Raw genomic sequence first — 25,870 nt, forward strand, 5'->3', positions numbered from 1 at the left:
AAATTCCATAATTTTGACCATCACTGTACGTATGGTTTAAAAATGATATTTACTAAATGATATAAACTAATTAAAATGTTACGAATAAACTATTTACATAAAAATATTGATTAGAATTAATAATGGATTATTAATTCCAATTAATACTTGTATATCCGAAATAAGTTATAGTCGTAATTTCGAATTATCATTGACAATAAATTGTCCCCGATTGAAATCATGCCTTTTACGCTAATAGTCAATTTATAATTATCTTTTATTTTACAAAATCGCATTAAATGCCAACCAGGAATGTTGCCCCGTATTTAACCATAATTACAGTGTATTTGAATTAAGTTTCTCGCATAATGATGATTTATCCAGATCACATTTTTTGGCGCTACCACATCCATATACAGTGCCCACTGATAGAAAACGTAATTACCCAGAAATTTATTATAATTGCGAGAACGTTTTATATGGATCCGTTGCATAAATAACAACCGGTAGCCTAAAGTTATTTAAATTCATTATGCATCGGTAACAAAAGGAAAATTGCACGTTTTATGCGCCGCCAATACGACAGACACAATTTGATATACATGATGGCGTTTCGCAATTCGATTCATCACCGGTATGTGCAATACATGCATTTGAGAAACCCCCTGAGACACACGGTACACCTTTTCAATTACTGGAGTCGACGCAAGATTTAAGTCAACACGGCAATCTGAAATTCAATTATCACCATCCTGTGTTATGAATTAATTATTGAAAACAATTGTGGATGCAGATTTTTACTAGTTCACAAGACAATCAAGTACAATTAATAGAATTACATGTTTTTCGAAGCCAGATATTTCTCCTTGTAGCTTCCAGATGGGTCGTATTTTTTTTCCAAAAGTTCCCAATAGTCAGGTTTGTTGTCGATCAAAAACTTTATAATGAAATCCGACCCTTCCTTCTGTTTATCACTGCATTTGCTGCAGTCGGTTTCGATTGCGTCGGGCATGTTCCCTAAAACGTTAACTGGAGCAAACGGTATAAGTTGATGACAACTTACTTTTTAATTCTTGCCCGTCTGGTGTGCAACTTCCTTGTTCCAATAGACAGTCAACGTAATTTTTTAACAGTCTCTCGTTCGCTACAACATCATTAAGGTTTACGTTGTCGTATTTCGTCGTGTACTTTTCATCACCCGCATATACGTATGCAGATGACAATAAAATGCCGGCGAATGTGCAATAGAAAATTAGCTTCTGAAATGCAAAACGTAACGTCTGTAACAAGGTTGTTATTTAAATTGGTTACTTACTATCATTTTGGAGGCTTTTATTGATACTGAGTTAGACTAAGTTGTTCTTTATATATAATATAAGTAGAGTTTTGCAATGTCAAACAAATTTCCCGCACGAATTGTTGAAAATAATGACAAATTTTCTTACAATTACTTCAAACAAGTTCAAAATAATAAGAATACTTAAACTATTCACAGAATTCTTAATCATTTTACTTCGAACAAACATAAAATAAATTAGGTCTAATTTGATTGATTAGATTTTTTCCCAAACATGAATAATGTATTTAATTAACAATACAGGTGATTAATACCCCTTCATTTTCTTATATTCTCTCTCCTACCCACTAATCGCCAACATTAGTCTTGTATGAACAAATTATAGCCCAATTATCCTAACGTTAAAACATTCCTGTAGCAAAACGTGCAAAATTGCTGTACGGCATACCGCCATGTCATACTTCGTTAAATTATTTACTTTAGTATATAAACGGGAATTTGTTATTTGCTGAGGCGGGAATTTCGCTTAATTAAATTTCGTTTTTCGTTGCGCCTATCTGAATAAACACTACGTTTGATTTAATTCAACGTTGACCATGTATCAGTGAATTTCAACTTTCAACTGTGACAGTAAAAAAACAACGAAACGACCTAAATCGATAAGACAATTATGGTTACAGTTACGACCGAAAGACATTTTCCTCCGTGCAAATGTAAATTTTGATATTCAGTGGCTCTCTTATTGGATGTCGTTCCGGAATGGGTTAACGTAATGCCCTTTAGTGTTCGGCATCGTCTCCTGCATACCGTTATCCCCGCAGCCTCCACGGAACTTTTAGTTGCTCCTTGGAAGGATGTCCGCGGGGACCTCTTACACTCGACCTCCAATGCATAGATACACTTTTATGTTGTTTTGTTTTTCGCTACGGAATCGCTGACTGCAAACATCGGCCTCTATAAACAGAGCCTGTTGTTTTGGTCCGATGTACTAACGCATTTCCTTTTCGTTTAACATGGACGACGGAATTATTTTACTTCCTAAGCTTTTATTATGTCACTTTTCATGTATTTTGTAGCAGACAAATTCTGGAGAAATTCTTATATTAATCGAAATTTGCAACCTTTCCAACAGTGTAAATTTGGTGGATGCGCAAGTTTTATTCATCATGTTTATGATACACGAAATAAATTAATTAATTATGCAAGGGTATTATTATATTTCAAATTCTATTTAATTAATTAATAATAATGCGAGAATATGTTGAAAATATTTATGATATACAAAAATATTTTCAACATATATTCTCGTTTATAATTAATTAAATAGTATTTAAAACTAAATAATACAAATTTTAATTAAATTTTGAAGAATTTAATCAACGCATTCAGTTAAACTAATTATCTATTATTAAAAAGTTATAGTTTATTTTACTTTAAATCAATATCGTTCATTCACATTTATTCAAATCATTAAATTTATTATTAATAAAGGAAACCAGTAGGAATTTCCCGCAAATTCATTAAAATAAATAAAAACAAATAAAATTAGATAAATGAATGTTTGGAATAATAAAATGTTTTGCGACTTAATACAAAGATCCGAAGATTCTTTCGGGTAACTGATCAGACGAGTCAGAAGCCCCGGCATTAGTGTGGAGAAAACAGTAAATGAAATAAGAGACGAAGATAAACACTGATTAGGTTTTGCGGGGCGAATTCGGGAGAAGAATTGACTTTCCCGGCTTCGCTCCGGCACCGACAACAAGGCGGCTTTATCGCGATCCCGGCAACAAATTTCAGGATGAGAAAGTTGTTCACTTAATCTCGGAAAATATAAAATAAAACCGTATTAACCTCATAAAGAGTGCTTTACAGGATTGGAGATGAAATGTGTAATGTCGTTGGCGATAACGCTGTTATGTACGATGCGCAGGAACGCGAGGGGATGGAGCGAGAAAACAACTCGTAGAAAACTGTAAAGTGTTTTCAAAATTGCCATTTACATGGCGATTTATTGCGTTTCGTTAACGGGCTTTTGTGTGTCTTAATTTCCGTGTCCGAACTTTCAATTACCAAAAAGATAATGGATTCTTGTCCAATGGCAGATTTCATGTGTGAATAAACTCTCACGGAGTGGACGCTTGAACCGAGGAACACAGTAAAACATTTTCACCTCTTGAATGCGTTTTATCTCTTTGTTAAGATTCGAATTTTTTTTAGAATGCGGTAGGATGGTTTACGGTAGATTATCTCCATCGGCATCTTTTTGATGGGTGGCTTTTAAAAAAAGTAACCGGAATGTGAATACAGCACTTGCCCGTGGTAAAACATTTCTTGCTCGCCGCTTATCTAATTTCTAACGAAACGAAATGTTGTGTGGTGAATACTTCAATTAATTTAGTTGTGAGCTTTTGAAAAATGCCCGTTTTATTTTTAAACTAACGGAATTAATAATGTAGGTGCATCTTACCACGATAATTACGGTCCAGTTAACTGTGATATTTGTTTCCATAACGCTAAACGAACGTTAATTCAATTAATTAGATGTAAATACGGATATAGAGAATTACAGACAATGTAACCTAGATATAAGATCTTTTGTGACCGCGTAACAAATTAGTCGATATGATTTAACATGACAAAAGGTTACTTACGCCTTGATGCCATTGTGGTATAACAAAAGTAATGAAGTTACCATTGTGTTTCGAGCTTTGACCTTAGTATCTCGTACCTTTAAAATATAAAAGTACATTTTTATCTTTATTTATTTTGTTCGGAGTATTGTTGGCTAAAAATAAATAGGATATTTTTAGAACGGGGAAATTAGGGTGATTTAAATGTAAATTGTGGTGATCAAATTTATACTGTTGGGAAGTTTTAGCTTAATGCTTGTTATTAATCTGAATTTTTAATAGAAATTCCGGTTTATATCTGATTCACCCTCATAAAAACTTCCACTAATAGATACTCGTAATCTCTTTATCTCTAAAAAACCATTTGGAAACAAAACCACAATGTAAAATTGAACGATTCATTTACAGGCCAGTTAAACACCAATAAAATAAATTATCCTAATGCTGTTATAGAAAATGGGCGTTTGCCGGTCGTTTACACGGACATTAAAAATAACGTATAGTTTTATGGGACCAATAAAAATATAGAAAGAGTGTTTTTTATGTACGACGACCCGAACGGAGCTTCAAATGAGACAAAAAGCGCGGGATAAATATGCGGACGATGAGAGAGAATGAGGTGGAAATAACCCCGAGCTGGCGTCAAAATCTAGAACGTTTTAAGGAGGAAGACACACTCTTTTCAGCTTGAAACAAGGATAAACGAACAATCTCGTTTTATGGGCACTATTTTATTCGGCCAGAAACTTATATTCTATTGAACAATCTTAGAAAATCTGTGTCATTGAATCTAAACCTGCTAACTGGGAAACTTTACGTTGTACCTTCTTTAACTATCATATCAAGATATTGGTACATAGTGATTTAAAAATTGTGTTGATTTGTTCCTCTGTGGAGGCAGTTAGAAGGTTTGTTGCCCTTTAGGGTGTTGTGAAGCGTCGCGTTTTGGGGGCTGCGGCCTTTAACTTACTGAAACATGAAATAGAAAAGCAGCCTCATGTCTTATCTGCTGCCAGTTCGGTTGGCCGATATCTGTTCAATGGATCAAGAGAAATCGTTCTCTGTGTGTTTTTTCTCTTGTAGCTTATGTCTAGCACACTGTTCCCCATCTAATCTGTTTACTTTTAAGCTTTCCTTTTTACTATAAACTGGAAACGACTACCGTAAAAGATACTTTGGATGGCAACTAAAATGTGAGAATCTGTTAACCGACTGAATGCACAGCGATGCGATAGCTCTGTTCGGGCGCTGCATTTACTCAGAATATGTGAAACAGTGATAACGAATGCTTTGTATCAATGCATCAAGTTGCCGCTTCCAATGCTTTATGTATCGTATTTAAACAATAATGATAAGGGGAATCCCATTCTCTAAAAATGTATGGCCTTTATATTTTGTCAATAGTTTTGTTTAGAATTAAATAAAAACTTGAAAGCAAATTATTTTAGGTTGGAAAACATTCACACTGCACCCTTATTGAACAAAATATTTTGGTGAGATTTTGATCATAATGCAGTTTACTTAATGTAAAGAGAGTTCGTAATTGGTTATTAAAGCTCGTCCAATTTCCTGCCGGAATGAAAACTTCTAAAGCCCTTTTGCGAAGTTTAAAACAAATTTATATTCAAGGTGAGCGAACGAATGTTTTAAAAAACCATTAGTCTATCCATAAAACATAAAAGTTGTACTTGCAGAATCTCTATTATGCTTTATATTATGCCTGACTCGAGAGAAGAACCCCTAATGTGTTATTTGGCAGTCACAGCATTCTAAGTGGTAAAACGTGCCCGGCTTTACAAACTGCATTGTGAACGAGAACCGCAGTCCACTTTTCTTTTGTTTAGTCGTCGAACTACATAATTTTATCCTGAGCCGACAATAAATTGACTTAATCCCTAACAAGATTTTTACTTCTGTTTCCTGAGGAATTTGAATAACAAAAAAAATCGAAATGTTCCAATTCTTAGACATAATTTGTGAATAACAATAGAAATCTATTTGTGGTTACAACTACTATCTCTTGGTATCTAAACGTGGTCATGTGGCGCACCACAATTTACTCCATTATTGACTAACACACAGATGTCGGTGATCATCCGCACGCAAGGCAAAAGCATTGGGTAAACATTGCGTTTCCATACCCGAAATGATAATCAGAGAGATGAGAAATCACATAACGATAATGAAATGTAAAACGATGTAATCTTGTTTCTTGTTTGTAAATTACTCCAGAAAGAAGCTCTTCTTGAGAGTTCGCAATTACTTGATTATAATCAAGGATGCCGTTGATTGCGTATTCAAACGTGACGCGTTCGCCCCTCGACGAGCCAAAACTCTAACGGAGGCCTTAAAATTCTTAATGGCGTTACGGGACTATCTTCCTTTACTGTTTCCCCTGGCTGGTTCTACGTTCATGTCATACATTCTGATCATCAGATCAATTCCCGGTCCAAAAACAACATTCATCCCTCTAATACAGTGTTTACACAGTTACATTTTATTCCGAGTGAAATGACTAAAAAAATACCTACAATTTAATTCTAGTTAACTGCTCCGCTCAGTCAGAACGGGAGCAGACATTTTCGGCACAAAAAAACTCATTTACATCGGAATCAGTCGCAGCTGTTTTATGTAAACTGATAGATTTTTGTTTAAATTACATTTTAAATCGATGTTAGCGCCTAAATTAAACATTTCAATTAAATTGAACGAAATGAGTAACATTAATATTGATGTTCATTCCCACGATTTCCGTGGTGGTCCTCGCATACCCAAAGCGTTTGAAGGCCCAGCCAATATTGGAACATCGACGATCAAGATTGTTATCGTAAGTTAAACTGGTTAATCAATTTTATATGTAAACATACTATAAACTTGGGTTTATTGGTATTAGTACAGGACACCGGTGATTAAGAAAGTTTTATAGATAATAAATCGTGCTGTTAATTGTTGGAAAATTTATAATTGTTTCAATAAAGTTTAAATCGTTATTGGAAATGGTTATCTGGTGGACACTTTGAGCACAAGTGATACTAGCTACATTTAAGCCCTTTCGTACAAAACAGTGATGCACAGTGCATGAGATGGGAGTAACAAGCCCTCTTGAACTTAAAAACTTCACCGTCGACACAATAAAATAAACAAAAACCGATACGAAGAGCAGCGTCTCGTCAAGTGCACAGCACTTGACCCCGCAACGGAGTCAGCAGCACACACACAAAGTGCGGGTTACATAAGTCCGCAGGCCGAGCGAGGTCGAAGGAAGTTCATCATTTGGAATGTCGCCTGCCGCTTTTGTGATCAATTTGCCGACTTACTTCCATATCCGTCATGGGGCCGCTGGCTACGTGAGTTTATCGCATCAACGTATTTTAACCAACACTTCAATTAAAGTCGGTGGGCAGAGTGACGTGGCGAATCAAGAACTGTTTTGTTTGTTTTCCGAGCACGGAACACAAAGGGGCTTTCAATGTTAGTGAAAATTTATGGACTAGTTTTGCATTTCAGTACGTCTAATAAACTCGACGCGGATTCGCTGGAAAACGGATCCAGTTACTCTTACTTTGAAGAATTGTTGTAATTAAATGCCAAGAGGGAAAACTTTTTTTAAATCATTTGTGGCGTTCCAGAAAATTCATGCATAAACATTTAATTAAAATTTAAGTCTTGTACTGTGAATGTTAACGTTGAGATTGTCACATCAGTCTTATTTTTAATTTTGTTAAGGTATGATGAACAAAAACGCACCTCAAACGAATACTTACTTTTATTGTTAAAACTTGTAATAGTCGGCAGTTAATTAGTCGACGTGTAATTACAATGGTCGTAATGAATGATCATTACTTATCCTCGTAAACTTTGTAGGAGGCCCCAACAGGCAGATTATTCAAATAACCATTGGTAGCTGTATAGCCGTAGACGCCACGTGCTAATCTTGGAATCGGCACGTACCGTCCGTAGTTGGAGAGTATAAGTGCGACGTAGGGATTTATCGGCACAACTCCCGGATGATTCGAAGTGTATGATTTCTGCGGCAGACCCAAACTTGTGCCAAGAAGCAATGCCGCGATTAATGGATTTAGTTCAATGACTGTCTGATGGTGTGCATCTCTCAGGCCGTCGTTTTGCCAGAGATTATCTGAAACATTTCGCATTCAGGACAGTCTGTTCATTCTGCATCGGATTGTGCTCAAATTGCTACGAGAGCACCGGAATGAATGGATTAGTTTGGATGTAATAATCATTGCACACATTAATTACTACATCTTTTGTTTATATATATCGTACTAAATCAACAGCTATTTCGCATAAATCTTGCTTGAAAGTCTATTAACAAGTGCTTAGTGTTTATAAAACTTCAATAGAATCCTTAACTTTTAGTGTAATTAATAATGAAAATCAATTTGTCACAGTTTTAGTTGTAAAGTAAATTTCATTCTAGAATTATCAGATTATTATTAATAATAAGTTAAGATTGTTATTTAATTTCATGTAAAAGACAAAGTTTTGCAGATACGCCTTTAACAAATTTTAAAAGTTAAATGTTAGAAGATCTTTAATACGTTACATGGAAGTTACAAACTAAAATTAATACAAACGTGAAACTTGACAGTTTAATGCTACAAAATATAAATTATGATTTATGAATATTGGCATAATTTAGTTGCACAAGAAATCAATTATTTTCAACAATGAATACGTGGCCTTCACAAATGGTAAACGTTTATTGCCAAAGTTTGAATAAGCCTGATCAATAATTAAACCTCTTGTTGTTCGAAAACATATAAAATTTTCATACAACTTATATTCATAATATTTACTTTTACTTATTTCTAATATCTAGCAACATTTAAATATGCATATAATGTAAAAACTTCAAATGGTGTGTATATATTTTCAGAGGGCAAATTTCAAAATACCAATTTATATTATTTATAAAAATGGAGCACCAATTTAAAATGTACATGCATATTTATAATTTAGCTTAATATTTTCAAGTAAATAGACCTGATTAAAATGTATTAAGACACATATACCATCTACACCGAATTCTCCTTTTGGAACTGATCCAAGGTACGATTCCTGTTTTATATCTAGCTCTTGAGGCAGATACTGATAAATATTTCCGACATCAGATAAACCTAAAAAATAATATATTCTGTAGTGGTCATTATTATAAAAAGTTAAAATAATATTAATTTACTATTGTTGTTTTATACAGTATTATAAAAACTAGTATATACTTAATTTTTAATGTGTAACATATATTTTTCTGAATTGAATTGAACATAAATATATCAAAATGTATAAATATCCCTTTTGTTTTATAATTTTGGCCCATCTTTCCGAATATGTGACAAGTCTATATTCTTTCAAGCTTCTTCTATTGCTGTAATAAGTTTAAATTTGTAAAATTTTTATTATCGAATTTACTTATAAATGGGATCTCCCATGTTTTTCTATAGGGTTAATCCTTGGGATGTCCCTGTAGAATGTATAACATAAACAAAACCATATTTTTTTTAAATTGAATTTAGGCTCACTAAAACTGTTCACTATCATAGATCTGTGGTACAGTGAATTTAACCCTAATAAGTCAAAATTGGTCACATTTTTAGTGGAAACCAAGGTTTTTCTTGTAGGTCTGGGGTCAAACGAACTCTCTATTACTAACAAAGTCCCAGTTCCTCCAGGTTGGCTTTAATATCAGTTAATGATAAGATTGGAATAAACATTCGAATTATATAGTTAAATTTTTTAAATAATAAAATTAGACTGACCTGTTCCAAACTAGACACAACAATAACAGAAAAACAACATTTTAGGTATAGAGAATTCAAATAGAACAGCTCATATTTTTAATATATTTCAATAAGCTGTTATACCATATTTATGCTCATCATTGTAGGCGATTGATTTGATTAAATTGAATAATGTTTGTGTTTAGTTTGGATCATTTTTGGGGTTATAATTAAATTTTACAGTTTTCACTGAATTTAAACGAATCACTTCATTTTAAAGATTTCATAAATGGGCTAGTTATTTTTATAAAAAATGTCAGTTATTAGTTAAAAATTCACTAATCTGAAAATACCTAAATATACACCAAAACTGTATAAAAAACCACACTAATATTAACTTTTAGGAAATTGTCTACATATACCCATTCAAATTTTAACTTTAACAGCATGCGTTTAAAATGTCTTAACTGCATTTAAGTGTCACAACAATTTTATCATAGCTTCTTCATTTAATCCCTTAAAGTCATTCTGGCTCTAAATAAAAACAAAAAAGACTACGTCTCACCTCTTGAAGACACAATGTGTTTGGCGCCGACGAAACAGACGACCGTCAAAACAAAAAGGGCCCCGGCCTGCAAAAAGCTACAACTGCAAATTTCAAGTGAACATGATCAACTTCGCACGTCAAAGCGTACCTCATTTTTCTAACGTTAGAGTTGATTGAATGCCGACGGCTAAATGGCTGCAAACGGCTCATGTTTACTAGTGCAGACGCATAAGAATAACAATTATCACCGTTCTGGAGTGCATTCCGCTGTTACACCGTCCGGATGATATAAAAACTTTCGCTCCCGGACAGAGCAGTGTTGAACAGTTTTCTTTTTAGCGAGAATGCTATTTTCGCAGGCAATGTTCTTGTTTTTTAAACGTGGAGAGTGATAGTAATTAACAAAATAAAATTAGACAAAAACCATTGTAATTAATACGAAATAAAAAATTTAAAATATTTTTTTTATTACTTAGTGAGGGAGGATTTGCTCCCCTGTCACTGGATGATGTTAACGTTAACAGCTTTTCACTTTCTTTTGCTACGTTTTTATTTAATTGTCTGAAGATTAATCTGGTAAAGAAGGAAACATAATATAAATTCTGTCGAGTTTGTGTCCGGGATTCGAAATAAAAAGCGTTAAATTTATATTTATATTTATGGTTCCCTATGTTTTATTTAATATTATCTGTTGGGGAAGATTGAAATCGTGCAATTAATATTATATATGTTTCAGAAAACTGGGACAATGTTAGAAATAATTCAAGATTTATATGTACATGGCAGGTGGCAATTTTAAAAATTAGTTATTTTAATTTCAATTTCGAAGAGTTTTCTCCAATTTAATTTATATTATGTTTATTTGTTCAGATATTAAATTAATCATTTGATCAAGCATTTGGATAATTTATATGCTTTCAAGCAAAGTACATTTCATATATAAATTTTATATTTAATTCTCGTTTATTTTTAATATATTTTGCTGTGTCATTTATTTATATTTTCAACAGCCCAAATGTTCCACTTCTGTTCAGTTGATGGATAAAATTTCACTCTAAACTTCAACTATACATTTTCTTTTGTAACCTTAATATCTTCCAAACAAAGAATAGTTTAAGAATTATAGACAACGTAAATTCCTTAAAAAAGGTTGTGATTGGAAAAATATTTTAAATCACTTACAATTTCATTATTGGATTCCTTCAACGTCTTACTTGAATTGTTTCTCAATTTATACTAGTGCTTCTACATAACTATTTTTAAATAGATAAAATTAAAAGTAATAAAAATCCGTTGATTAAGAAAAATTGATTTAGAACTTACAATTTCATAAAAGGTGATTAATAAAGCATATATATCTATTAAATTGTGAATATTACTAGCATTAAACGATCGTCAATATAAATACAAATTTGAGGATTAATCTTCTTGTAAAGGAGGGAACATAAAATTAATTCTGTCGAGATTATGTGCCCGGCGTTCAAAATAAAAAAAAACATTAATAATTTATATAATTCATAGAAATTTAGTATAGTGTTATAAACAATTCAAGATTGTGTTCATGACAGATATCACATTTTGATTCACGTGATTAAATTATATTATTAGATTTAATATCAATTTCGAATAGTTTGCAACCAAATGGATAACTAATATACTTTCAAGCAACGCAAATATAATATTTACATGTAAAAATTTATATAAAATTCTCATTTATTTTTAGTAGTTTTGCTGTGCTTTTCATTTATATTTTCAACAGCCCAAATGTTCCAATTGTGTTCAGTTGATGGATAAAAATTTCATACTTAAATCTTCTTTTGCTCTGTTAAAATCTTCCAATCAATAAACAGTTTAAACATTATGGACAAAGTACAAAGTAAAATCTTACGATTCCTTAAAAAAAGTAGTGATTGGAAAAATATCTTAAATCACTTAAAGTATACTTACAATTTCATTATTGGATTTCCTTTAACCTCTTACTTTAATTCTTTCTGAATTTACACTCGTGCTTCTACAAGACTGTTGTTAATGAAAACTCGTGAAAGTAAAAGTAATAAAAAAGCGTTGTTTAAAAAAAGAAATATTTCTGAACTTACTCGTATATTACAAATTCCTTTTCATTTGGGCTGCTGCATTTACGTGTATTTTTAAAAGTTAAAAAAAAGAGAATTAACGAAACATATTTACCTGTTTTATGAATGTTATTAACATTAACTGATCGTCAATACAAATACAAATTTGTTTGACGTTTCGATTTCCAAGATCATTCATTTGTTTATAAGCATTATAACCATAACAAAGAATCATTTTGTTGCATTAAGCAACAAAACGCGCCCATTTAAACAATTTAAAACCCTAATAAGATAATCGCCCTTTTAATGAGTCCCCCGACCGAAAAAAATCAAGTAGTACACTCGTAGTACATCATTACTCGAAAGGATGCTATAATGCAATTAAATTAGATTATTGTCGTCTGCTTCGTCTGTATTATTATTCCGTCTGCATCAGATAGTTATACTACACCTACAGTGCTGTTTATGGGATAGACATATGATACCGTTTTGCGTTTTAGGGATTAGAGTCACACAAAACGTATCTGTCTGGGATTGTCTTAAGCACGTCTGTGGAATTTGTCGGAGATATAAATTATGTGAAAGTCGTTTTGAAATTGTTTAAAAGAGCATCACATTTCTAATAATTAGAGCTCTTAAATCTTAGTAGATCAATAAAATTAATAAATAATTATATATTTATTTTAACATATAATAAATAATTTGTAGATTTTACTTTTGAAAACATTCGTGACATCTAGTGAAACTCATAGGAAGTATTGAATGAAGGAGGGAGAAAATAACAAAACTTAACTATTAAGTTATATTTACCTCTCAATCATAGATGGCAGCACCAGTAACCAGTAACCAATGTTACAAATTTTCTTCTTTTACAGTTAAAACAAATAATTCACCAAAAAAGCAGTGGCGGCTCGTAAGGTTTAAGGAATAAAGAGGTACATTATATATAGAGTAGAAAAATATATATAAATTATATTTACGCATAGTTAACATTCAATTCTAACTATTCGAATGTTCAGTAAATTTTTTGTTATGTAAATTTAGTCCACAACATACATTTTTAAATCATAAAAACCTTCTGTACTGTATTTCCTTCTACTGTATTTCCTGTTACCCAATCAAATTTATCGTACCATGTTAAATTAATTCCACGGTTTTTGTCTGGTATTTATTAGAGAATTCAAATTAGGAATTCGACGGTTTAAATATTTAACAACAAATATTTTGTTTAAGTAATTCAAAGAGGAAATATACATTCGTTTAAAAAAAATTTACCAAATCAACAGCATTTCTTATGTTTATAATTTTTTTCGTATTATTACTACTTGACGCCATATTGTAATAAAACAGAAGTGCAATATTAAAAACATTTTCATAACTAACACACACACGATCATATAGTTTTTGAAACTGAAAATTGGCAATGTTCAAGAATCTTGTGTCAGTATTTGGAGTTATTTCATTGGCTAGAGGCACGCCTCAACTTCCTTACCACTCAAAACAATAGCCCGACCTTAAATCGCATGTACGAATGTTGAAACTAAAAAATCTATTCAGGATTTACTTATAAAACGAATTTGTGCGAAGGGGCACACTTTAAGTGCCTCTGGAGAACATGTACAAAAAATGTTCAGTGAAATTTAATGTAAACTTGTTATTGCCTGTTTAATTCTCTGTTACCTTTCTATCTTTAAATATTGAACCATATTCTATAATAAAAAATAAAAGCATAAAAAATGTATTATTTAATATTAACATTATGTCGAAAGTAGTACTAGCTGCCACTGATATTTTTACAGTTGAATCAAATTGGTCATTAAAAAGGGAATTAGTGTCTTACCAAAAATAGATGGTCAAATTTATAAATTCGAGTTAAACTTGTGAGTGTAAAACAATTAATGTAAATTAATAATACATTTAGTATTGATCTTAAAAAGTAATACATGTACTAAAAACTTCCTGCAAATAACCATTTTTATGTTAGTCATAAAAGCAATATTTGTCAGTTTTCTCATATTTCGAGGAAGATAATGTTACTATGAAAGTGATAAAATTATTTATGTTAATTGTTATTAAATATCCGATAAGTACACCACAAACCTCGTTTTCTGGACAATAATTCAGTTATTTATTAATCCAAAGTAAACCAACTTGGTATTATTATCGTCCATTCTCACATTCACATATAAAAAGTTGTCGCATAAAACCATTATCACTTTTACCTATAAAGAATCCAAATAAACATTTCATGACGAAGCCACAGTTTTCTTTCCCATAAATCATCAAGTGTGCTTATAAAAAAGTTATAGAAAGTGTTTTGGTATGTGCTACCGTTTTATACAATATTTTATAATTATTATCTGGTCTGTTCGTAGTTTGAAAATCTTTTTTAATAGAAAAAGTGAAAGTTGAATTAATTCTTTATTTAGCTAAATGCTAATTTAATATAGTTCTTGGAATGTTATACGGTTCTTTTTGTAGCCGAAAACCGTCTTTTAATTTAGTTTTTAACTTTATAAAAAGTAGTTGGCATATTTCATAATAATATATGTTAGATTAAAATTAGAATGTAAGCATTTTGTAGATTTTGATGTTTTTATGATTTTACTGTCTCTTCAACTTTCTTGATTTGTAATTAACTTAAATAAATATGTTCCTTATCGTCTTACAGTATTCATTTGTATATTTTATTTAATAGAAGATTTATGAGAATCGTTGCAGTTGTTGCTTTGTTATATACACACGATAAAGTAAAGTAATAATAATAAAATGCATCTTTCTCACATTAAATCGATAATTTGCATTACAAACTCTTAACCTGGTGAGAATTTACGATGCATTTAGATAATACAGAAACATTCACTTCCCATTATGTTTATTTATTATACAAATTACATCGCAATATTTTTACACCTTTCGGTTTACACTTAAAATCTCAAATTAGTCTAAACGAATACAAAAATTACACAATTAACTAACTGAATTATCGTCGTGTAATTATATGAAGTAACACCATAACACATTATATTTTTTAAAACACGTAAAAACATAATAGTTGCGGTCGAGTTAATTGTCCATACCGCTAACGAGGCGGTGTGAATGCATCGTATTTGTCTCGACGAAATGGCGAAAGTGCCATTTTAAAACCACACCGGACTTTTACTAAATCAATTCATATCGAATGGACGAATCAAGTTCGATCACTCTTGTGAACTTAATACCGAAGTGTCGCAAATCTGATTGGATTGAACAAAAATTCGATAAGTACGATTTGTTCAAGTCTTTTTGCTCTTGTGAATTGTGTTGTGAAATAAAATTAGTAAAAATGAAAGGGATGAATTATAGACGGTTTGATTTGCTATACAAAATCGAATTAATGAATATTCTTGGAATTTTATTATGTAAAAATGACGATAAAAATGTACTTTCAACTTGTAACAGGCGCTATTATTGCAATGCAAAAATGCCCATGGAATCATTTGTGCATTAACTAATGGTAACATAATCAATAAATCTGTCTTAACAGTTTTACAGGAGAGTTTTTAATTTTATGTTATTTGAAGTTAAATATTTTTTTAATATATATTGTGCTATAAACTTCTCTTTATTATTTTGAAAATTTTAAATGTTTGATTCAAGGTTACTTTTTGGAGGAAAGGTGCAATTTAGCAATTATTTTATATCAACTGCTAAATTAAATGAAATTTTTTTACATTTTTTGTGCTATTTAATTATTTCTTTGAACAGAGAAAGTGAACTTTCAGGTGGAGTTATGGTGTATCATAGGTCTACTGTTTTGGCTAACCATATGGCTAATCACAGATAAAAGTGTAATGGTCTATATTATAAATAGTAATACCGGTTATTAACGGAAACTGTATATGTTTATAAATGGAGAAGAAAGTAATAAATTAATTTTATTGATTTGTTGGCGTTTAATTCGTATATTGACATTAGGTAATTAGTCAGTTAATTTCATTATTAAATAAAAACAAAGAATTATAATATTATTGATTAATCTGATTATTAATAATATATTTTACTATGTCTATTTACGATTTAAAATATTAAATAATAATATTTTTATCAATTCATTATTAGACACATGTTTAATTAAAATTAATTTAAATATCTATCTAGAAGGTATTTAAAAATTAACTGAGTTAATTAATATTTTTATTACGTACCATTTAAAAAAAATAAATTTTAACATACAGTGGTGGACATAATTATTTTATTTATTTAATGTTTGAAAATTCGTACCAGTACCATATCCCCAAACATTTGAATTTGATTTTCGAGGATTTTTATACGTGTTTTTACATTGCCCTGCTTGAAATTTTTGAAAATAAACGATTCATTTTTTCAAGTCTTCTGAAATATATTTGTTTTTAACCATCTTTACACAAACGTTTAACGAAAACTGAATTAATTTTTTTTAAACTTAAAGATTATTTCATTTTTTTAGTCATCCACCAAAAATATAAACGCAAATAAAATTGAAATACACATGAAAAACATATTGATAACTTTCTAAATTTTAATTCTATTACGTTATTTTAAAGCGGTAAAGGAATTTTCAATAAACCGAGATTAACAATTTCTTAAAATTATTGTTATTATACTTTTGACTACTACTGTATATTGTAAACTTAATTTAAATATAAACAATTAATATTTGATTTGATTTTCATTATTTTATTTTATTTATATTATTTTACATTTAGGTTTTGTAGGAAAAAAATTAACGTAAAATATTAGTTATTTTAATTAATTAGCAACGCCCAATTAAACATTTTTTAATCAAATTAATATAAAAATCAATGTTTGTGAACGAAATTATTTAAAAAAGGACACAATTGAAGAAAGTTAAAATAAAAAGAACAATTGAATACAATTTTAATTAAATCGCCCAATTTCAAGCGTAAATATGTCACAAAAATTAAATTAAAGCTGTTAACTGAGTGGAAATAACTATAAAATAAATTTTGTAGAAAAGAAAAGAACGTTCGTAACAAAAATTAAAACAATTATATTGAAAACTGTTTACTTACCGTTGATATAATTAATTCCAACGAAAGTAAAACATTTTAATTAACGGATTAGTGACTTATAACAAGAAAGTTTATAATGCATAATGAATCAACGAACGGAAAATAAAAACCGAAACAGTAAATATAATACGAAATTTTTAATTATGCAGGAATTTCGACGTAACAGTAGATATTTTTTTATTCTTTTTTTTATTCGATTGGATCCACGCAAAATTTGTGTTATGGTTTACGTTGTTATAACTGATGTTTCGAATATGTTATTATTGGTTCATTAACATCATATGTTTTTATTTTGTTTTTTTAATGTTTTAAATGGCATTAAAAATATTACAAAACACTATTTTTAATGAACATCAAGATAAAGCTAAACAAAGTGTTTATAAAGTATTAAAGTTGTTATCTTGGATCTAACATAAAATTAATGAAATAATTGAGTGTCCGTAAATAAATATTCATGCCTTGACTTCCACAACCAAAAATCATAATTGCAGCAATCGCAAAACGGTACAGTCGCACACTATCATTAATCACAAACAATGTTATCGTCAAGATTAGCACTTTGCTAAATGCAAATGTATTATAATTTCAACCGATGTAATTATTTACGCTTCTTCATCAATCCAGCTTTCTTATCGTTTTGTGTATCGTGACATTTCGATACGGCGGTATCGATTAGCCAAAGAGAAAAAGCAGCTTTTTAACTGACACTGACAATCCGTAAAGATTGTACTTTGATCGTTTGTGGATGTTTATCGGGCAATTAATTCAAGTAATGGTGCGGATTATGTCGTTAAAATCTACCAACGCTTTTATTAGTGGTGCCAAAGAAATTAAACCGTTGGTGTAAATACATTAAAAGAAATTTCAAAAAGGCAAATCCATATAAAATCGACAAAGCAAACAAATTACTTAAACACAGATATCATCTCGGCACATTCCCGTAATTGCATACTAAATCATCGGATTACATGTAACTAAACGCCTTCCTCAAACTACCATTGAGCTATAACCATCATGCAAGATTGTTTCCTGCTCTCGTTCTCATTAGATGACTTTTTCCATATGCATAATTTCGCTCATTTTCTAATCCAGTTAAAAAGTGATAGTGCACGCCGGACTTTCCACCGTTGCACCAGGACTAAATTGAAAAATGCTCACGCAATTGCGTGATGGATTTCGGAATGCATAATTTAAAAACAGAATCACTTTCTACGCGCATCTAATGACATGTGCCGTTACAGTTCCGATGATAATAAGGACGTGTTATATAAAAATTTGTGCGCGACTCCAAGACTAATCATAATCCCAAATGCTGGAAGTTTTCTAGTTTTGCGTGAACAATTGCATCACGGTTTATGTCACTGGAAATAGATTCTTTTGCTATTTAATTGACGAATTTTCATTGGCATTGGTAAATAATATTTTCCTTGTTTGTACATCTTTATGATTGGACATAAATTGAAAATTCTGTAAGGTACCCAAATAACATCATAAAATGGGATGAATATTTTTAATAACTTTCACTTAATGGTAAAGTACATATGGGCGAAATGTTTTATTGTTTTGTTTATGGAGAATCAACTTTAATTTTTAGCTGTAAATATTTGCAATTAAGTGCTTTATCACATTATAAAATCTAATAGGCTAAATATAAAAAAATGTTTAAATATCACTTATTTAAAATTATTCATTCATTCAATTCAGAAACATAGAAATTTATTACAATTAGTAATGCGAGTGTTTTTAAACAACGTAATGCTTTTCAAGATATTATAAAAGCAAATGTATCTATTTATTTTAATTGTTAATAATTACATGCTATTTGTTTTCGCTTTGTAATGCTTTCTAATGAAATTCAAATTATTAATTAATTTTTATTTTATTTGTCTTTTGACAAATAAAAGTTAATATGACCAATCAATTTAGAAAAAATTTTATTCAAACTTTGTAAATAATTTTAAAATTTAATTTGTTGGGACTTATATCATGAAAAGTTAAATAACAGTGGACAATAAAAAATCAAATTTACATAGTAGCCTGATGTTGTGTGATTAATTCACTTAGTTCAGTTATTTTTCATATAATTTAACGTTTATCAAGTATTGCAGTCACTAATTTGAAAAACTTATTTTCATAAAGTAATTATGATCAACAAAAGTGATGAAACATGATAACATATAATTTAATCCTCAGTTAAAAATTCATATATTTTTCTCAAAATATTCAAGAATAACGCTTTATAGTGACATGAAGTTAAATGAACTCGAATAAGTACACAGACGTATATCAAACACAAAAAATAATCTGCATTTGTTTTCTAACCCAATTTTCGAATTAGCACACAATAGAAATATACACGTTTATCCGATTGCATCAACAAGTATGCATTTAGTTTTTTTTTTTCTGAATTTATGATTTTGCTATTAATTTGCCACTCACGTAAATTTTCATGGTATTGTTTGTGGACGAATTTCACTGTGAACTTTTCACATTGTTAACGCGAAGAAAATTCTAATACAATTAGATAAGTCCATTTTAATGGAAGCAATAAAGTCTTAAGTGTGTTTTTGAGCAAAATTTATTGTATGGTTTTGTAGATAAAAGTTAAATTTATTATTTTTGCCGGAAAATAAAGAACTTTCACAAAATTATTTATTAACAATTTTCTCTCCCTATTTAGTTACACAGATTTAAGATATCCAAGTTACATATTATTAATTTTAATACTGATTTGTTTTTAAGTTGGTGTTAAAGTTACAGACCAGTTTTTACACTTCTTATATGTACAGTAGTGACCATAATTATAGCAACTAAAATATATTAAAAATATAAGCTGTACTGCTTCAATTGGCTGCTAATACCTATGAAGTTTATTATTTTTTGTGTTATTTTTGTTTGTACTATACAACTGATCAATCTAATTTAATTCTTTAAAAAATTGCGTACATTTTTATTTTTCAATGGACAAAATTATGGCAACTTTTTACTTTATGGTCTATTCTTGTTCTCTGTGTGTTTAAATCGACTATTTACTAGCGGTCTTTTGCTTATTATAATTATTTAATAGACAGTGAAACTGTAGGAAAAATTATAATTCACCATTACTAAGGCCCTGTGAAACAAAAAGTTTATAGCATAATACGTTATTCTTTTTCGGTATTATTAAAAAATTTTGAGGATAAAATTGAATTTGAAAAATTTGAACTGTTATCACCAAAAATTTTGACGAATCTAAATTTAATTATAAAAAATGAGCTTTCTGATTACATTAAGACGGTACTCTGGTCTAGAGGCATCAATTTTAGGTACTTTTTCACTGCAATAAGAAAGAAACAAAATTTTTTTACTACCCATTATTTTACTAGATATTTCTTAATATTTAAAGAAGACATTAAAAAACAAGTGAAAAAGTTGAAGAAGATATAGGCTGTTGAAAAAAATTGATCCGCGAAGTACCATCTTTTTATTTAACCGATTTTTTTAAAAACAGTAAAAGTTGAAAATTGGTGCTAAACTTGATAAAGGAATGTATAAAGATGAAGTAAAATTTGAGAAATCATGACAAGAATTTAAAAAAAAACATAGATTTGAGAAACACCCGTTTAATAAAATGATACTTTATACTTACATTTATTCAATTTATCATTCATGCACCTTCTTCAACTTTAAAAAAAGTAAAATAACTGACGTGGCAACATCGAAGGTAGACGAGGACGATCCCTTTTTGTTCGATTCGTTTCGGCCAGGGCCAATTTGGATGCCGTGTCACTAAAATAGCTATATTTCCGAAAATAATATGAATTTTCAAAATCTTTTTGAGTACATATTCTTAATCTTTGATAATATGAAATCGATTTTTTCAAATTTCTATACGAGACCAGACAGAATTCACACTTAAACATTTTACAAAAAACAAAACTACACAAAAAATTTCATTTAATTTTTTTTTATATTCACAGACAGTGAGGAATTGTGATGGGCAATTATGCTATAGGGATGCTTTATTTCTTCTCGAATAGACAGATTTATGTTCAGAGATATATTAAACATGTTTCATGTTCCTAAACACAAATCGAAAATTGAATTAGTTAAAAGACTAATCAAGCAGTATCAACGTTTTGTCTTGGCCGCCCCAATCTCCAAACATTATAGAAAATATGATCACATTTATAATCAAAATCGTCATAAAAATTTTACAAATTTAAGTGAATTCATCACACTCATTCAAGAAACTTGAAAGAATAGTGACAGATTTAATCATGAAAAGTCCTTTTCAAAATTAAGTTGCTACATTCATGTTCAGATCAATTCAGAAAAATATACGCAAAATTGTATTGAACAAAAATATAGTAGTTATATTTTAACAGTCCACATTATAAAAAAGACTAAAATATTTAATATTCTAAAAAAGTTGCTATAATAATGACCACTACTGTAGATATTTTAATTTTATTTTCATTGATTGATTTTGAGAAAAAATGACCCTTTATTAATCGATAATCGACTTGAATCCAAAGAAAAAAATAATTTCCCATCGTACCAAACCACGATACTCGGCATTTCCAAATTTGGCGTGCGTAATAAAACAAAAACAAACGATTTAATCCGTTCAAGTCGACCACTCTTTCTAACTCTCACCGCGTCCTCAGGTTCTGCCGTACGGTACGACGTCGAACGTCTTCACTTGTTCCACGGGTACCACGTGCTTCAGATGTTTTGCCGGTTCGCGTCGTCGTGTTGCTGTTTGGTGCATTGAACTAACGCGCGCGTTTATGCACTTGCCTTCTCAAAGACAATTGCGAAAATACTGTATTTTTTACTGCTGTTCCCGCTTAGTATGTTCATCCAGTGATTTGTCTTATTTTAGTAGAAGGTATTTTAATATTTTTTTGTGTTGTGGTTTTGTGTACTTTGGAGATTTTAGTTCGAGGATTGGTAGTTTATGAAGACTTTCGGTTAAGGTAAAGGAAATTGTAAATTTGTCCTAATTCGATATTGAATCGAATAACTGCGAAATAATCATTAATGATTTAGTTATAGAAATTTTATTAATTCATTGCAAAATAAATTTAAAAGTCAAAAGAGATATTAAAATTTAGGTTACCTTGAAAAAAATGTATTTTTTTTTTATTTATTATATTTTAATTACAAAATTTAATTTTTACAAAATCCTACTTTTATACAAATAATTTCAAATTACGAAATATAATACACATTCAGTTTTATTTGGCAATAAAAATATTATTTTCTGTAATAAACTAATAAAATCTTATAAATAAATACGAAAATTAAAAACATGGATGAAAATAACTCGATTATTGAAGGAATAAAATGATTTACTACTATTTTTAATTATAATTAGAAATTCATACATCAAACAATGCAAGTATAAATAAAGACAATAATTGTAATTTTCAATTAATTATTAATATTACGTTGAATGATCACAAATCTGATTAGCATATTACACATATAAAACACAGAGAAAGTAAGGATTTTCCAACAAACATTGTTCAACTACATTCTAAAAGCAGGAATTCTGTTTTAAATTATTTTTACCGATGTTATTGGGTGCGATTCCGTTCAATGCGACTCTACAAAAGAAATCAAGTCGAAAGTGCAATTGCCGTTTGTACAAACGAGTTTTGTATGTGTAAGGGAAATTGTACGATTGGAAATTTACAATAAAATAAATTTTAGAGTAATCGACATTAAATACTTGTGTAGTTAATTTGTAAAATCACTTAAAATTCATTCATCTTATATATAAAACTGAATTTCATTCGGAGACTTTAATGGTAAATAAGAAATGAAACCTCAATATAAACATAAATTTAGTAATTTATTGATTTTTGTCTGTTGTATTTGATTTAAACATAACGGAAATGTAATTTATAATTTAATATAGAAGATAATTTTCATTTGAAATCGTATGAATTAAATTTTAAATTTATCAAAAACAATCCATTATAATTTATTATTTTGAACGTTAACTGCATTCGAATTAAATATTACTGTTATAATTAATAACACTAATTAAGGCATCATTTCTTTCGCATAAACTGTGCCGTAATATTTTATAAACTCATCGAGTGGATCCAAAAAGCGGAAACTACAGATAGGTTTATTATTCAATAATTATTTTGTTCCTATTTCGATTTTATTGTTTGAAATTTCTTTCTTTCACATTTATTTTATTTTTTACTAATTGACACATGTTAGATGAAAGACAAGATAATTGCAGAGTAACCAATAAATCCGATTTCAATGGATGAAATATTTAATTTCCCACGTCGTCGTGCCGAATTGGGCTACGGTCACCGATTCTTCCACCATGCCAGTAATTTTATTGTGTGACTTAAGGTCAATTAATACAATAAGAAACGCAGTATGCACGTATGTGTTTGTTTCTGAATATATGATAAAATTTTGCAATTCTATTTTGTTGCTATTTCACGGTTATGAGTAGTTTTTAATAGGCTGATTTTATGATTATGTTATTTAATTGTTTTGTCGGTTGTTTGGTTCAATGTCACATAGTTTTAGGGAATATATGTTAAATGCAATTGTGAAATTTTATTTCACATTTGCAGAAACGGTAATTATAATGTTAATATAAGAGGGGGAAAGAAAATTCGTAATTGATAAAAATAATAATAAAAAAATGTTGGCTTGATAAATGTGCTTAAATAATTATAAACTTGTACCATCAACAAGTCTTAAATAATATTAGCACGAAGTAGCAGTATACCATTTTTCATTCTCATTCTTTTAGTTCTACATTTGTGTTTTCTAACGGCAGTAACATCTGGCAGCACATTCATAATTTTGTCGGATAAGAATTCGCCGCCTCGCATTATTAACATGTATTTAATAATCATGTGGATAACTTCATCAGGCCATTTAATTCATAGTCTCAAACGTCAACTTTCCTTGCTCCAGGAAAGTGTTTTTTACTTTTAATTATCACGTTAACCTACTCTGAAGAACATTGGTTTTTCTCTCTTTTACCATCTTCATCTTTGCTAATTACAAGATCTGAAACCTTAAAGTCCAAATGATCAAAATTTCTCCGCCAAAACAATTAATATAAAGGACATTTTATCGTATTTCCTTTATTAAAACAATTAAATAAAATGTTTAATTGAGTTGCGAAAAAAAAGTAAGTAGGTAATAACCCTTTGTCACATCCATCATTACGTGAATGCCAAACCATTAACCATCACTTGTCAAAATCGTTATTACCGTTTAATCCATTAATTAGAGGTGAATTATCGCACAAAATTTCCTTTTATACTCTTTAAATGTTCCATAATGGCCAAATAATTTTCAGCATTCCTTTCTCTCAGTAACCACATACATTTTTGTTTCTCTTGACACCTGTGCCACTTTGTAACGATTAATTAATAATTTGTTTCATCATTGATATTTGTGAGAACATTAAAATTATACGTGTAATGAATATGTGAAGATCCACAATAGCACGGCCTCAATTTTAATTGGTGCAGACATTTGAAGTCAGTTCTAAAATTAATGTTAATTTCTTCAAAAAGGCAATAAAATATTAAATGTCGCGTCACTTTTAAAATTATTCATTAATCTGTTGTAATGAAAGTAGTTTTAGCCTAACATTGCACATTGCAAAACATCCCTGACTAAAAGTTTGCAGTATATTTTAATATTATTATTATTATTATTATTATAATTTGTTATTTACATTTTAAGTGCATTATGTTAATTAATAATCCAAAAGCTCTGGATTGGAATCCATCGTCGTTTTCCAATCCTTTTTAGTAAATTAATTTATACCACCATATTCTTGTTGGGTACAACATGGTTTAATCCGATATTTAATGTGTATAACAGAGAATAAACATTATGTTCTTTAAAAAGCTTTTACAAATAATGTACAGTGTATAATGTACAGTAATAATGTATAGTGAATAAAAATCAATTTTTGAGGCACATCTTTGAGATATTTTGATTAGTCATATACCATCTGGATATTGCAGAATGAAACAGTTAAGAATTTATATAGATTGGGCAACTACCTAATTAATGTAATGGTATATATTTAGTGTAAACTGTACTTTAAAATTGAAATTACAATTCCATTCGCTCGATATTGTTTATTGAAAATTGCGGAAAAATCAATTGTTTGATTGAGAAATTTTATTACACATGGTGAAAGGAATTATGCATTACTTCACGGTTAATTATTTTTTCAGAATTTAATTACTGGATTTGCAATATCAAATTTTTGATCACGATTTGATTTAAAATAGAGAGTCTTTTAAAAATGCACATATTTAATAATATTTATGTAAGTGCACGATTATTTCAAATATAAAAGAAGTTTGCTATTTATAATTTTGATATTATCTATTTATAGACTTGCAATATGAATTTATTTACATTTATTATTGGCGTTTCAACATATAATTTTTATTTAAACCTGAATTGCATTTAGGTGAATGTCAAACATCTATTTTTGAAAACAGAGGATATCCGCTTTTAAATAATATTTTATAAAATATGTGGTATAAT

The 25,870-nt window shown here is 29.6% G+C and overlaps 2 protein-coding genes and 1 long non-coding RNA gene across 3 annotated transcripts; all 3 read right to left on the minus strand.

Annotated features, from left to right (window-relative positions):
• Nucleotides 1–760: 760 nt before the first annotated feature.
• LOC109604176 (ejaculatory bulb-specific protein 3-like) lies at nt 761–1,319 on the minus strand. The gene is made up of 3 exons (XM_049964552.1): nt 1,295–1,319; nt 1,043–1,238; nt 761–996 (listed from the first exon to the last, which is right to left on the minus strand). The coding sequence occupies exons 1-3, from the start codon at nt 1,298–1,300 to the stop codon at nt 815–817; spliced, it is 384 nt and encodes a 127-aa protein (XP_049820509.1). The 5' UTR covers nt 1,301–1,319; the 3' UTR covers nt 761–814.
• Nucleotides 1,320–7,679: 6,360 nt separating this feature from the next.
• LOC126264883 (uncharacterized) lies at nt 7,680–10,374 on the minus strand. Its single transcript, XM_049964551.1, has 4 exons — nt 10,346–10,374; nt 10,216–10,292; nt 8,946–9,050; nt 7,680–8,047 (listed from the first exon to the last, which is right to left on the minus strand). The coding sequence occupies exons 1-4, from the start codon at nt 10,348–10,350 to the stop codon at nt 7,749–7,751; spliced, it is 486 nt and encodes a 161-aa protein (XP_049820508.1). The 5' UTR covers nt 10,351–10,374; the 3' UTR covers nt 7,680–7,748.
• A 1,494-nt stretch (nt 10,375–11,868) lies between these two features.
• On the minus strand, nt 11,869–12,385 carry LOC126264884 (uncharacterized). The gene is made up of 3 exons (XR_007547481.1): nt 12,294–12,385; nt 12,145–12,208; nt 11,869–12,090 (listed from the first exon to the last, which is right to left on the minus strand). It is a non-coding gene; the product is annotated as an uncharacterized LOC126264884 (long non-coding RNA).
• Between the last annotated feature and the right edge of the window lie 13,485 nt (nt 12,386–25,870).

The sequence above is a fragment of the Aethina tumida genome, chromosome 3, assembly GCF_024364675.1.
Source record: "Aethina tumida isolate Nest 87 chromosome 3, icAetTumi1.1, whole genome shotgun sequence".
NCBI classification, from domain to species: Eukaryota; Metazoa; Arthropoda; class Insecta; order Coleoptera; family Nitidulidae; genus Aethina; species Aethina tumida.